Raw genomic sequence first — 14,311 nt, forward strand, 5'->3', positions numbered from 1 at the left:
AGAGAGAGGGAGAAAGAGAAGGGGTAAGGGGAGGGGTGGAGAAGCAGATGGTTACTTCTCCTGTGTGCCCTGACTGGGAATCAAACCCTGGACATCTACATGCCAGGCTGACACTCTACCACTGAGCCAACCGGCCAGGGCCCTTCATTCCTTTTTATGGCCAAATAATACTCCATTGTATGGATACAACCTACATTTCATTTACCTATATTCATCAGTTGATGGACATTGCATTGTTTCCAGTTTTTCTAATATGTTATGAGAATTCACATATAAGTTTCTGCATAAACATATGTGTGTTTTTTTGTTTGTTCGTTTTTTTTTTGTTTTGTTTTTTTTCTGAAGCTGGAAACGGGGAGAGACAGCCAGACAGACTCCCGCATGCTCCCGACCGGGATCCACCCGGCACGCCCACCAGGGGTGATGCTCTGCCCACCAGGGGGCGATGCTCTGCCCCTCCGAGGCATTGCTCTGCCGTGACCAGAGCCACTCTAGCGCCTGGGGCAGAGGCCAAGGAGCCATCCCCAGCGCCCGGGCCATCCTTGCTCCAATGGAGCCTCGGCTGTGGGAGGGGAAGAGAGAAACAGAGAGGAAGGAGGGGGTTGGGGGGGAGAAGCAAATGGGCGCTTCTCCCATGTGCCCTGGCTGGGAATCGAACCCGGGTCCCCCGCACGCCAGGCCGATGCTCTACCGCTGAGCCAACCGGCCAGGGCCATAAACATATGTTTTTAATTTTGGGGGGTATATATCTATAAATTGCTAGGTCATATGGTCACTCTGTGTTGACCATTTCTTTTTTTTTTTTTTTGAGACACTGTTTTCCATAGTAGCTGGATCATTTTACATCCTATCCCCCGACCAAGTACAAGGGTTCCAAGTTCTCTACATTCTCACCCACATTTGTTATTTTCTTTCTTTTCTTTTATTCTAGCCATCCTCATGACTGTGTAGTGGTATCTTGTTTTGGTTTTGATTTCCATTCTAATGACTAACGATGTTGAACATCTTTCCATGTGCTTGGTGGCCATTTGTATATCATTTTTAGATAAATGTCTATTCAAATTTTTTGTCCACTTAAACAGAGTTGTCTTTTTATTGTTTAGTTACAAGGGTTCTTTATATATTCTGGACACAAGTCCCACATAATTTGCAAATATTTTCTCTCATTCCGTGGGTCTTTTTATTTTTTATTATTGATTGATTTTAGAGAGACAGAGAGAGGAAGGTAGGAAGGGTGGGAGAGAGAGAGAAGCATGCACTTGTTGTTCCACTTGGTTGTGTATTCACTGGTTTCTTCCCGCCTGTGCCCTGACCCCGGGGATTGAACTTGCAACCGTTGTGTTTCAGGATGATGCTCTAACTGACCGAACTAACCAGCCAGAGCCACTGTGGGAATTATTTTTCATTTTTTAGAATCAAAATTAACTTCTAACTATGTTTTTCTGTAACTCGCTCTTTTTCTTTCACAGAGTATTGTTGGCAACTTTCACTGTTGAGAAAGCTACCTGTCCCGTTATGGTTGACCACAGTTGAGCTGACCACTCCTCTGCTGAGCTTTAAAGCGTCCTAAGCTCATGTGCTGGGGAGAGACTGCGATGCAGTAGCCTTGGTTACTGTGCTGTCTGCCCTCGGATGATGTGCAAATGCAAGCAGGCACAGGAAATGTCTCTAACCTGCTTCCACTTCCTCTCTGAACCCTTGCGGTTGAGGAAGCCCCACCACCACTCCTTCACCCCCACCCACTGTCACCAGCCTGGTGCCTCTGAGAACGTCCCACTGCAAGAGGTCCCAGGACGCATCATTTCCCTCTTTCACCCTGTCTGGGCCGCCAGCAAATCCCAAGGGTCCTCTGAGCCGGAGCCGGGTCGAGTCCCAGCAGCGGCGGTGGAGATGAACTCCTGCATCAGCATACTGAGGCTGCTGCTGTCCGGGCCTTTTCTCCTCGGTAAGCGAGGGAGGAGAGGGGAGAAAGGGACACGTGTCTGTGAGCAGGAAACGGCAAGGCTTTAGGGAATGAGAGCAAAGGACAAGCTGCCCTCAGGGTGGAATGGGCCATAGGTAATGTGGGGGCCCAGAAATCTTCGAGGGAGAGAGAGCAGAGAAAGAAAACAAGTCGGAGTCCAAAGCATAGGCAAGGTATGGAGGCCCAGACAGAGAAGGGAGGCGGAGATAACAGCGAGAGACGTGGGAGTGGGCCCCAAGAAGGCAGATGGTAATGGGCGCCCAGAGCCAGGCTGGGGTCTGGTGCCACCTATGGTACCACCTCTCTGAGCCGTCTTAGGCAAGTCCTTCCCTCTTTCTGGGCCCCGATCTCTATAGTGGTTTGTTGTTTTGTTTTGTTTTTTTACAGGGACAGAGAGAGAGAGTCAGAGAGAGGGATAGATAGGGACAGACAGACAGGAACGGAAAGAGATGAGAAACATCAATCATCAGTTTTTCGTTGCGACACCTTAGTTGTTCATTGATTGCTTTCTCATATGTGCCTTGACCGTGGGGCTACAGCAGACCGAGTAACCCCTTGCCCGAGCCAGCGACCTTGGGTCCAAGCTGGTTGAGCTTTTGCTCAAACCAGATGAGCCCGCGCTCAAGTTGGCGACCTTGGGGTCTCGAACCTGGGTCCCCCGCATCCCAGTCTGATGCTTTATCCATTTTTCCACCGCCTGGTCAGGCTGGGCCCCGATCTCTACATCTGAACAAATGCTGGGCCTCATCTCTGACATCCCAGGAGAAGCCTGAGGCCTGGAAGGGGAGCAGGGCTGGAAAGGACAGTGCGGGGCAGGCGGGCGCTGCCCAGGCTGCCTGAGCTGGGGGGTCTGAGTCCTGAGGGTCAAGGAAGGGACTGGTCCCTGGTGGGGCGGGGAGTGCAGGAGGGAGAAAGCAGCTTCACAGGGATCAAGGCAGCTAAGAATGCTGAGCCTGTGGGGAGAAGCCTGAGGCTGATTACCTGAGTTGTGTGGGTGCCTGGGCCCCAGGTCCAAGGGAGAAATGAGCGGGTGGGAAGACGCACCCTTCCTGGGACATCCCCATCTCCCCAGAGGCCCTTCACTCTGCTCATCTCACAGGGCCTCCACCTTCTCACCCTCCCTGCTTTGCTGAGAGGCCAAAGGGAAGTGGTGTGCTTCCCAGGCGGGGGCCTGTGGGAGCTGTGCGTAGTGGAGTCCCTGCGTCTAGATGTCCCTGAGCCAAGGCCCTGGAGGGGAAGTCCTGGGAGGCTGGTCCCCGCTCTGTCCTGGGTGTGGGCCAGCGGGTCAGGGTGGAGCAGGGTCCTTAGGGGTCTCCTGTCCCCTTGGATTAGTGGGCAGCAGCCAATCAGAATTCAGGGTTCGGGGGTGGTCCCTGGCCAGAAGTGACTGACATGTCCCTTGTTTCCCTCAGCCCTGACCTCCGGCTACAACCTGGAAGTGCGGCATGTGCAGAACTTGTCCTTCCCACACGCCGGGAGGCATTTTGGGTACCGTGTGCTGCAGGTTGGAAACCGGTGAGCTGTCGGCCCAGGTCCTCCCTGCCCTGCGGAGCCGCAGACCAGGCGCCTCCCTGCCAGCCATGGGGCTGGCCAGAGAATCCCGCAGGTCGCAAGGAGTCCGTGGTGGGATTTCTCAGAAACAGGAGCAAGGCCATCAGATAGTAGGATGAGGACCGTCCACCCTTAAAACTCCACATAACTGAAATAGAAAGGGAAACTCACAGCCCCTAAGACACTTGGGACACTTCCTGGATTCCTAAGTCTCCCTGACCAGCAGTGAGGTCCCCCTGACCCTGCCGCCAGCCTAGCACATAGTAGCTATGCTGTAAATTACTTTTTAAAAATTTATTTTTTTATATTATTTTATTACATTATATATGTGTATATATAGAGAGAGAGAGAGAAAGAGAGAGAGAGAGGAAGGAAGAGAGATGAGAAGCATCAAATTGTAACTGCAACACTTCAGTTTTTCATTGCTTGCTTCTCATATTTGCCTTGATGGGAGGGGGGTTAGCCAGTGACATTGGGCTTTAAGCCAGTGACCATGGGATCATGTGGATGATCCCACGCTCAGGCCGGGAACCCCACCCTCAAGCTAGTGAGCCCACGCTCAAGCTGGGCACCTCTGGGTTTGGAACCTGGGACTTCAGCATGCCAGGTTGATGCTCTATCCATGGCGCCACCACCAGTCAGGTCATAAATTACTTGGAATTGATAACTGATTGAATGAATTTACAACATAACATTCTGGTCTACTCTCTGGGCCCTGTTTTCCTAGACTAGAGATGGAAAAGATCGTTAACTTTCTAGAATTCTGGCATATTAGGTGATTTGTCTGGAATTCAACAGGGAAGAATTCGGTGGGCGCCTGAAGGCTGCGTTGCTGTGAGATATCTGGTGGGGGTCGGAAGCCCCTTAGTAGGTAGGAGTGGGTAGGTAAAGACCTGGGTAACTCTGTCTCACAGGTGAGATTTCTCACCAGGGTTGTCGTGGGAGCTCCAGGTGAGGGGACCAGCACAGGAAACCTCTACCAGTGCCAGCTGGACACTGGCAGTTGCCTGCCGGTGGGCCTGAGTGGTGAGTAACGGCCAGGGGCGCTGGGAGGAGCGGGTCGCAGGGAAATCCAGGCTGGCCCCACCGCTCCGGGGTCGCCTAAATTCCTCTCGGTCTTATGATGCCTACAGGTTCCAACAACATCTCTAAGTACTTGGGAATGACCTTGGCAACAGACCTTACAAGCGGAAGCCTTTTGGTAAGAATTTTGTAGTGTGACATCAGAGCCTGTGAAGCTCCATGCTAGGAAACAGATTGAAAAGAAGGAAGAAAAAAATGGATTCATGATCTTTTAGAAGATTAAAGGCATCAGAGAGATTCAGAGTCAATCACTGTCTATTGAGAACAAATTATGAGCCAGCTATTTGCAAGACCTTACTTAATTTAGAACCCTGGCTGGGTAGCTCAGTTGGTTAGAGCCTTCACCCAATACGGCAAGGTTGTGGGTTCAATTCCCAGGTAGGGCACATAAACAACCAATGAGTGCATAAATAAATAGAACAACAAATTGGTGTTTCTCTCTCTCCCTCTCACTTTTCCTCTATCTTTAAAAAAAAAAAAAGATATACAACGTGATTTTTGGTGGTATACAAAGTTAGTGTTTTAATAGTTATATATTTATTTACTAGCTTAGTAGAAAAAAAATATACAAGTGCATCAAATTCATGATTTCTTACATTGCATCATTTAAGATGAGGTTAAAGTTTTTTTACAAAAGTAAATTTTTTTCTTTTTTTTTTTTTAGCAAGAGAGAGAGAGAAAGAGGGACAGACAGACAGGAAGGGAGAGAGATGAGAAGCATCAACTCGTAGTTGCAGCACCTTAGTTGTTCATTGATTGCTTTCTCATATGTGCCTTGGCGAGGGCTCCAGCAGAGCCAGTGACCCCTTGCTCAAGCCAGCGACTTTGGGCTCAAGTGACAATGGGGTCATGTCTATGACCCCGCTTTCATGCCAGCGACCCCACGCTCAAGCAGAACAAGCCAGCACTCAAACCAGGGATCTCATGGTTTCAAACTTGGGTCCTCAGCATCCCAGGCCGAAGCTCTATCCACTGCACTACCGCCTGGTCAGGCTAGAAAAGTAAATAAAACTATTACATAGATAACAATATGAATGATGTACCATGTGACAGAATTGTGAAGTGGTACACAAACACCGAAAGTTTGAAAAAAACACTGCTTTATCTCTTTAACCCTCAAGACAGTCAGGCAAGTTAAGGGTTAGTATACACAGTTTTTAAAATATTTATTTTGTTGATCTGAGAGAGAGAGGAAGAGAGAGAGGGAGAGTGAGAGACAGGAATAGCATCTGTATGTGCTCTGATCAGGGATCGAACCAGCCACCTCTGCGCCTTTGAGACAACTGAATGCTCTAAACAACCGAGCTATCTGGCCAGGGTAGATTACACGTTTCACACGTGAGGGAGCGCCTCGGGCAAGGTCATGTGGTTAAAGAGGTAGAGCCAGGATTTGAATCAAATTCTCATTTGATTCCAAGTGCATTGCTCTTTACAATTCATCTCGGCAGCATCCAACAGGAGAAATAGAAGACAGTGAAACACTGATCCACTATGTAACTGGAGCTTGTTTACATAGCTACTGTGATGTGCCCAACAGTTGGCTAGGTCATGACGGGGGACAGGGAGTGAGATACAAAGATGACCATGAATGAGCTCTGACTTGCAAGAAATTGCAGCTTGGCAGGAAAGATAGTCATAAACGAAAGGCGCGCCCTTGCATATTCTGGGAACAGCGAGTAATTCGATATGGCTTAAGTGGAGAATGTCGCATTGGGAATGGACAGGGATGGGCCCGGAGAGGTAGGCTAGTGCCCAACTGTAAACAATATTAATGCCGAAGGAAGGATTTTAGACTGCGTCCTCTAGGCAGTGAGCATCCACTGGGAAAGGGCGGGGAGGGCAGGCCTGGGGCCATTGGCAGAGACCTGGAGGCTGTTTCTTTGGCTTGGTAACCATTTGGATGTAGGGAGTGAGGCGAGGAGGGGTAACTCGGAAGGTTTTTGTTCGTGGCTGGTGACACCCGAAAGACACAGCAAGGAGAAGACGTAGCCCTTTCACCTGTGCTTCCTTCAGGCCTGTGACCCCGGCCAGTCCCAGACATGTGACCAGAATGTCTACCTAAGCGGCCTGTGTTACCTCTTCGGCGAGAATCTGAAGGGCCCCGTGCTGCAGGGGAAGCCTGGTTATCAGAGTAAGGAACGGGGGATCCAGCGGATAGAAACACCTGCCCGCGGCTGCCCGTCCGTGGGAACCAGCACTGGCAGGTCTGCCGTCAGAGACACCTGACCAGGTCCCTTTGTGTCTGGCTTCTGCAGAATGTGTGAAGGGCAACGTAGACCTGGTGTTTCTGTTTGACGGCTCAGGGAGCTTGCATCTAGATGAATTTCAGAAAATTCTGGGCTTCATGAAGGATGTGATGAAGAAACTCAGCAACTCTTCCTACCAGGTAAACGTGTTAGTTAGGATTCCTGGTTACAGGTATTAGATGCCTACCTAAGCTAGTTTAAGGCATAAAAGGAAAATTTGGTAGGAGGTGTCTCCAGAGCCTAAGGGCATGGCTATAATTGGACTTCTGGAAAGGAAAAGAACCAAAAATAGAAAGCTTCTAGAATTTTCTCTAGTTCTCATTTCTGTTTCTTTTTGGCTTTTGCTTCCCTCTTCTCATCCTCTCTCTTTCTGTCTGTCTGTAGAATGGCTCCCTTAGCTTCTTTGGGTCATGTGGGCCTCTGGAAAGCTCTTAAGTTCACATGTTAAAGTTTCAGGCTTTTTTTTTTTTAACTGAGTGAAAGGTGGGGAGGCAGAGAGGGCAGAGAGACAGACTCCTGCATGAGCCCTGACCAGGATCCACCCGGCAAGCCCCTACCAGGCGATGCTCTGCCTGGCTGGGCCACAGCTCTGTTGCTCAGCAACTGAGCTATTTCAGTGCCTGAAGCCAAGGCCATGGAGCCATTCTCAGCACCTGGAGCCAACTTTGCTCAAACCATTCGAGCCATGGCTGAGGAAGAGGAAGAGAGAGGGAGGGGGAGGGGTGGAGAAGCAGATGGTCGCTTCTCCTTTGTGCTCTGACTGGGAATTGAATCCGGGACTTCCACACACCAGGCAAACGTTCTTCAGCTGAGCCAACTGGCCAGGACCAACTTTTTTTTTTTTTAACCTTTCTTCCAACCAACCCCTCCCACTACAAATTTCAAATTCTCAGAGAAAAAATTCTTACTGGCCTAGCCTCAGTCAAGTGTCTATCTCTGGCCCAGCCAACTATATCCTATTTAGCAGGGTCACTCAGCAGAAGTATGGCTCCCGGGCACCATTCTTCCTGTGAGGTAGGCAGACCCAGAGAACATGACTCAGCAGGCAGGACTATATAAAGGGCCAGAGGTTTATTTAATTCTATTTTTGTGTTTGTTTATTTTCAAAAGAATGATTTGAAACGGGGCAGGATAAGTTCAGTTGCCCAGGTCCCAGATAAAAAGTACAAATTGGGGGGTGCTGAACACACAATACAGTGTACAGATGACGTGTGGTAGAACTGGGCACCTGAAACCTGGGTAATTTTGTTAAGCACAGTCGCCCCAATAAATTCAATAAAAAGGAGAAAAAAAGAAGTATAGATCGGAGCAGACAAGTGAGAAGGGATATTTATCATTTCATTTCATTTCTCCTTATAGTTTGCTGCTGTTCAGTTTTCCACGGAAACCCAAACAGAGTTTAATTTCTTGGATTACGTTAAACTGAAGGACCCTGATGCTCTGCTGGCCAAAGTCACACACATGGGCCGGTTGACCAACACCTTTCGTGCCATAAACTATGTCGCGTGAGTTCCCTTTTGCAGGAAAGGGCCCACCATCAGTTGTTCTGTGTGCAATAGCTTCTTCAAGTTGGTGTGCAGGACTCAACAGGTGGGTTTAGCAATGGGCAGGTTATTGTTCAGAATTCGAGTGGAGCAACTTTAGTCCAGGTTCTGGATTGTAAGTACCAGGAAGTGACTTTATATTGACTAACTCCTGCAGGGATGCTGCGGAGACAGCTCAGGAGCCTCTGGGACAGGGAGCACTGCCAGGCCTCACGAGGGCTTGGAAAGTGACTCTGAACCCGGCAGCCCCGGGAGGGTCACTTCTGAGATGGGGATCAGCTCCGAAGTCAGTGTACAAACAAAAGTCTTGAGTAGTCAAATATATATATATATATATATTTTTTTTTTTAAAAAGAGAAAGCGCACGTTTTTATTTTTTATTTATTTATTTATTTTACATAGGCAGAGATAGACAGGGACAGACAGACAGGAACGGAGAGAGAGATGAGAAGCATCAATCATTAGTTTTTCGTTGCGCGTTGCAACTTCTTAGTTGTTCATTGATTGATTGCTTTTTCATATGTGCCTTGACCACGGGCCTTCAGCAGACCGAGTAATCTAACCCCTTGCTGGAGCCAGTGACCTTGGGTCCAAGCTGGTGAGCTTTTTGCTCAAGCCAGATGAGCCCACCCTCAAGCTGGCAACCTCAGGGTCTCGAACCTGGGTCCTTCTGCATCCCAGTCCGACGCTCTATCCACTGCGCCACCACCTGATCAGGTAGTCAAAAATATTCTTGAAGAATTCCTTGAATTGTTCATAATATTCAACACATTCAAGTCCCACACTAGAAACTAGCATCTCTTGATTTCTTAAATTTATTGCAGAGTTTTTCTCCCCCCAGAGCTGGATTAGATTGCTATGTTTAAATTGAGGCCTACGTGAATATGGCTGGCTTGTGTTGAAGGACCATAGTGTATCTTTTAAAAATACATTAGTCTGGCCATGGAAACTGAGACCATTTGAGGAATAAGAGAATTATATTCCCTGTCCCATGCTCCCCCTTGGAATACACTCATGTTGGGTGAAGTAGCCAGAAAGACCTCTACTGTTACATTTATTTCTCCCATTTTCATCTCCTAGTCAAGCATGCATAGTGGAATTTGCATAAGTTAAACACAGATGTGTGTATCTCAAGGTTCTGCACGTGTGTTTCCAGTTCTTTGCTTGCAGAGCTCACTTGACCTGTCGTGTCAAGCGAGGAAAGAATGACTTTGTCCTTTTCTGTCGGTAGACAGCTTTGTTGGGTACACGACCACTGCAAAATGGCAGCCTCGGTTCCTCAACCTGAATTCCAGCCTCCAGGCCAGAGGGTGACTGGCTAAGCCTGGGTCAGGTGCCCTCAGTCCACCCAGCGTGGTCTTGCTCCACCCGACGGTGTAGAGTCACATGGCACAAACACGGCTTCCGGGGTCCCTCCCCCCATGGGAAGGGAGCAGTTCCTAGAGAAAGGGATCACCACAGGACAGGAAGACACCCCAAAAGGTGTCAGCTGTGGGAGCAGAAAGGAGCAGTCAAGTAAATGTATTTCCCAAATACTTCCTGACCATCTGAGTGGGTGCCTGGCAATGTGCCAGGTGAGGGGTTGGCAAATTGTTGTCTGTAAGGGGCCAGATAGCAAATATTCTAGGTTTTCCTGGCTACCTACAGTATCTGTTGCATATATTCTTTGTTTTTGTAGTCCTCTCACAGAAAAATTATTATTATTTTGTTTTGTTTTGTTTTGTTTTTACAGAGACAGAGACAGAGAGAGTGAGAGAGAGGGATAGACAGGGACAGATAGACAGGAACGGAGAGAGATGAGAAGCATCAATCATTAGTTTTTCATTGTGCATTGCAACACCTTAGTTGTTCATTGATTGCTTTCTCATACGTGCCTTGACTGCGGGCCTTCAGCAGACCGAGTAACCCCTTGCTTGAGCCAGCGACCTTGGGCTCAAGCTGGTGAGCTTTTGCTCAAACCAGATGAGCCCTTGCTCAAGCTGGAGACCTTGGGGTCTTCCACATCCCAGTCTGACGCTCTATTCACTGCGCCACCGCCCGGTCAGGCCACAGAAAAATTATAAAAAATCGTTTTTAGCTCATGGAGCATAAAAATACAAGCTGTGGTGGGCTGGCTTCGCCTGCAGGCGGCGGTTGGCCATGTTCAGGTGCCGGGACGATACCGTGAACGGAAGGAAGTAAAATCTCCTCCTCTTGAACTTTACCATTCTCGTAGTGGGAGAACGTTCCATAAACAGGAGAAGTTAGTAAATTAGATAATACAGTAGAAGATATAAGTTTGATTAAAAAAATAAATCAATACTCACTAGGAAGATCAGGGAAGGTTACATTCGAACGGTGACTTGTTGGAGGTGGGGAAGCGAGCCACGTGGAAACCCGGGGGAAGACCATTCCAGGCAGAGGGCAGAGCAAAGGCCCTGAGGTGAGATGCTTGGGATGTTCCCCGAAAATCCAGGACACCTGTGTGGCTGGAGAGACGTAATGAGGGGAGAACGTGGTGGAAAAGGAGGTCAGAGAGACCGCGGGTTTCTGGACGACGTGGAGGACACAGCAAGGGCTTTGACTTTCTTCTGAGTAAGATGAGAAGTCATTGGAGGATTTGAGCAGAGGAGTGATCATCTGATTGATGTTTTTTAAAAGGACCCCTCTGGCTGCAGGGTTGATGTTAGACTGTGGAGAGGGCAGGGATGGAAGCAGGGAGGCCAGTTAGGAGGCTACTGAAAAATCCAGATGAGAGGTGACAGTGGTCTAAACCAGGGTGGAAATCCATGAACAGGACCCGTGATAAGCCATGTCTGTGTGGGTGGAAGTTAAAGAAATGTTTTGCATCCAAGATAGTTCCAGCTGGTGTTTCTGGCCCTGCCCATCAGCGCGCTTTTCTCTTCAGCGGCTGCCAAGTAACTTTCCAACCCTCCTCTCTCTAACTGTCCTCCACCCCCCATTGTGGCTTCTTTACGTGACTCTCAGCTCCCACTGCTCAGGCAGGTCCTGCCATAGTCGGGGGTTGTGGATTGTCCGGCTCTGGTTGGCTGTGGAGTGGGGAGAGAAGGATCAGATGGTTCAAACACAGCTGTTGTCCCAGCAAAACTGCGGACAACCTCTCTGGCTTCGCAAGGAGCCAGTGGACAGGGCGGGAATGGGGAGCCTTGGCGGTCCGTACTCGGTCCTCCCTTCCGTCTCTTGGTTCCCATGCACGGAGCGCCGACTCTGTGTCAGCAGCCAGAGCCACAGCAGCAAATCAGATCCTTGAAGAACCCATGTCGCATGAGTTTGGGGGGAAATTGATACAGCAGTGTGACTTCATTTCCTTAGGAGACTTGCTATAGCAGAGACACAGGCCGCCTGGAGGTGGTAGGGGCCACAGAGCAGGTGCTAGGCGAGCTTGCTCTGGACAAGTGGCTGTCTGGTTTCCTTTGGCCGTAGAACCCATTTTTCTTCCCCATCAAAATGCCACCGGAATCACCGGCATACCTGACTGAAGGACAGTTGCCATTGGTTGAAATGGAGGGTAGGAAGCCCAGAATCTCGCTTCACAAAACCTTCCCCTTAGGACCCCGGACTCTGAAACAACTTCCTGACTGCCCAGAACTCAGTTGAAGATACTGGTTTAGAAGGAGAGGAACGGTAACGAGGGCAGGATAGGAAGGTCAGAGGAGAACTTGGAAGGCTGGGAGTAGCTCTCTGGCACATGTGAGAAGGGCTCATAACCAGCAGGGCAGTGATATAATGACGGAGGGGGGCAGAGGGGGAGGCTTCATACGATTTGGGGGGAGTCTCTCACATTCCCCTTCCTGGACACAGGACCCAGGTATTCCAGCAGAACCTTGGGGCCCGGCCAGACGCCACCAAAGTGCTTATCATCATCACTGATGGGGAAGCCACCGATGCTGGCAACATCGATGCAGCCGAAGACATCATCCGCTACATCATCGGGGTATGGGCCCAGGCCCCAGGCCTCCGGCTTACTCCTGCATCTCATCCTCCTTCTCCCGTTCCTGAGCCCGCCTCCCCTTTCCTCGGGGGCTGCAAGCTTGAAGCGAAGAGTGGAAAACTGGTCTGCGATCCTGGGGACGTTAGCGCTCTCTCTTCTCTCTCCTCTAGATTGGAAAGTATTTTAAGACCAAAACAAGTCAAGAGTCACTCCATAAATTTGCCTCAAAACCCACAAAAGAGTTTGTAAAGATTCTAGACACGTTTGAGAAGCTTAAAGATCTATTCACTGAGCTGCAGAAGAAGATCTATGTCATTGAGGGTGAGTGGCATTCCCTGGAGACAGTTCAGGAAAGTCATCCGGGACGTTAGTTTATAGACGGAGTAACAGCAATGAGCATTTACTCAGTATCTGATGCTGTGCTAAGAGCTCTCCTGGAAAAAGTCCTTGGGTGGGAATTTAGGAGAAGGTGACTGAGGAAATTCTGTCTTCCTCTTGAAGTTTAGCTTGGTCCGGGGGGAGGGGTATATGTGTGTGTGCAAGAACAGACCTCTGTCTTTCTGGTGTCAGCTGAGCCCTGCAGAATGACTACCATGCCTATGCCTCCCCCCTCACTCAGCTCCCTCATTTTCACTCATCCTGAGCCTCGAATTACTTTAAATGGGCAAATGGGCTGGGGCCAGTTGCAAGTAGCCCATAGACCATCTTCCTTGGTCCAAAATAAGAGAAGGTTTTGATTGGCATCACAGATGGAGGGCTGGCTATGGGAGGGTATTTCCCCAGGGAGCCTAGTCTGCTGGAAAGTACGTGGTTCCCACAGGGAGGGGCCCTTCGCTAGGGCACAGCCTTGGGATTCAGTCCAGCACTTCGGTGACATCCGGCCTGGCCCCCATGTCTTGCTGGAATACCTCAGTTCTGTGTCCAGGAAGGGGAATGTGAGAGTTCAAGAAGCGATGTGGTGTATATAGTAGGACCAGACAGACCTGCTCAAGAATCCACTCTGACTGGCTGTGTGACTTCAGCCAGGTTATTTACCCTCTCTGAGGCTTATTGTTCTCTGTTAAATTGGGATAACACCAGTCTCACAGGATTGTGAGGTTTGACCGCTGTGTTAGTGTCCTAGGTCTGTAATAACAAAGTACCAAAACCAGTGGTGAAAATAACAGAAATGTATCATCCTGCAGTTCCAGGGGCTGGATGTGGGAAATCAAGGGGTCAGCAGGGCCATGGTCTTTCTAGAAGAGAATTCTTTCTTGCTTCTTCTAGCTTCTGGTGTTTGCTAGCCAGCCTTGGCATCCCTTCACTTGTACTGTGTCGCTCCATTCGTATGGCTGTCTTCTCCCTGTGTGTCTTCACGTCATTGTCTCTCTGTGCACATTGGTCTCTGTGTCCAAATTTCCCATTCTAGAAGGGCATCAGTCATATTGGATTGGGGCCCACCCTCATGACCTCATTTTAACCTGATTATGTCTTAAAGACCGAATTTCCAAATAAGGTCATCTTCTGAAAAAACTAGGGGTTAGGAATCCAACATATCTTTTTATTTTTGTGTGTGTGTTTTTCTGAAATGAGAAGTAAGGAGGCAGAGAGACAGACTCCCGCATCTGCCCGACTAGGATCCACCCGGCATGCCCATCAGGGGGCGATGCTCTGCCCATCATGAGCGTTGCTCTGCTGCAACCAGAGCCATTCTAGTGCCTTAGGCAGAGGCCATGTAGCTGTCCTCAGCACCTGGGCCAACTTTGCTCCAGTGGAGCCCTGGCTGTGGGAGGGGAAGAGAGGGCTAGAGAGAAAGGAGAGGGGGAAGTATGGAGAAGCAGATGGGCGCTTCTCCTGTGTGCCCTGGCCAGGAATCAAACTCGGGACTTCCACACGCCGGGCCAATGCTCTACTGCTGAGCCAACTAGCCAGGGCTCAACATATCTTTTTTTTTTTTAGGGAACACAATTCAATCCCTAATAACTGCTTAGCAAAGTGCTTGGTACCTTGTAGA

General features: G+C 49.3%; 1 protein-coding gene across 2 annotated transcripts in view; it reads left to right on the forward strand.

Annotated features, from left to right (window-relative positions):
- The first annotated feature begins 1,778 nt into the window (after positions 1-1,778).
- ITGAL (integrin subunit alpha L) overlaps positions 1,779-14,311 on the forward strand; it is a 44,027-nt gene continuing 31,494 nt past the window's right edge. For both annotated transcript variants that reach the window (XM_066383280.1, XM_066383281.1), the window contains exons 1-9: positions 1,779-1,945; positions 3,376-3,478; positions 4,446-4,540; positions 4,648-4,715; positions 6,611-6,728; positions 6,853-6,983; positions 8,203-8,348; positions 12,189-12,321; positions 12,489-12,639. In XM_066383280.1, the coding sequence (XP_066239377.1) occupies positions 1,891-1,945; positions 3,376-3,478; positions 4,446-4,540; positions 4,648-4,715; positions 6,611-6,728; positions 6,853-6,983; positions 8,203-8,348; positions 12,189-12,321; positions 12,489-12,639 (1,000 nt within the window). In that variant the 5' untranslated portion in view covers positions 1,779-1,890. The remainder of the gene's footprint in view (positions 1,946-3,375; positions 3,479-4,445; positions 4,541-4,647; positions 4,716-6,610; positions 6,729-6,852; positions 6,984-8,202; positions 8,349-12,188; positions 12,322-12,488; positions 12,640-14,311) is intronic.

This window comes from Saccopteryx leptura, chromosome 4, assembly GCF_036850995.1.
Source record: "Saccopteryx leptura isolate mSacLep1 chromosome 4, mSacLep1_pri_phased_curated, whole genome shotgun sequence".
NCBI classification, from domain to species: Eukaryota; Metazoa; Chordata; class Mammalia; order Chiroptera; family Emballonuridae; genus Saccopteryx; species Saccopteryx leptura.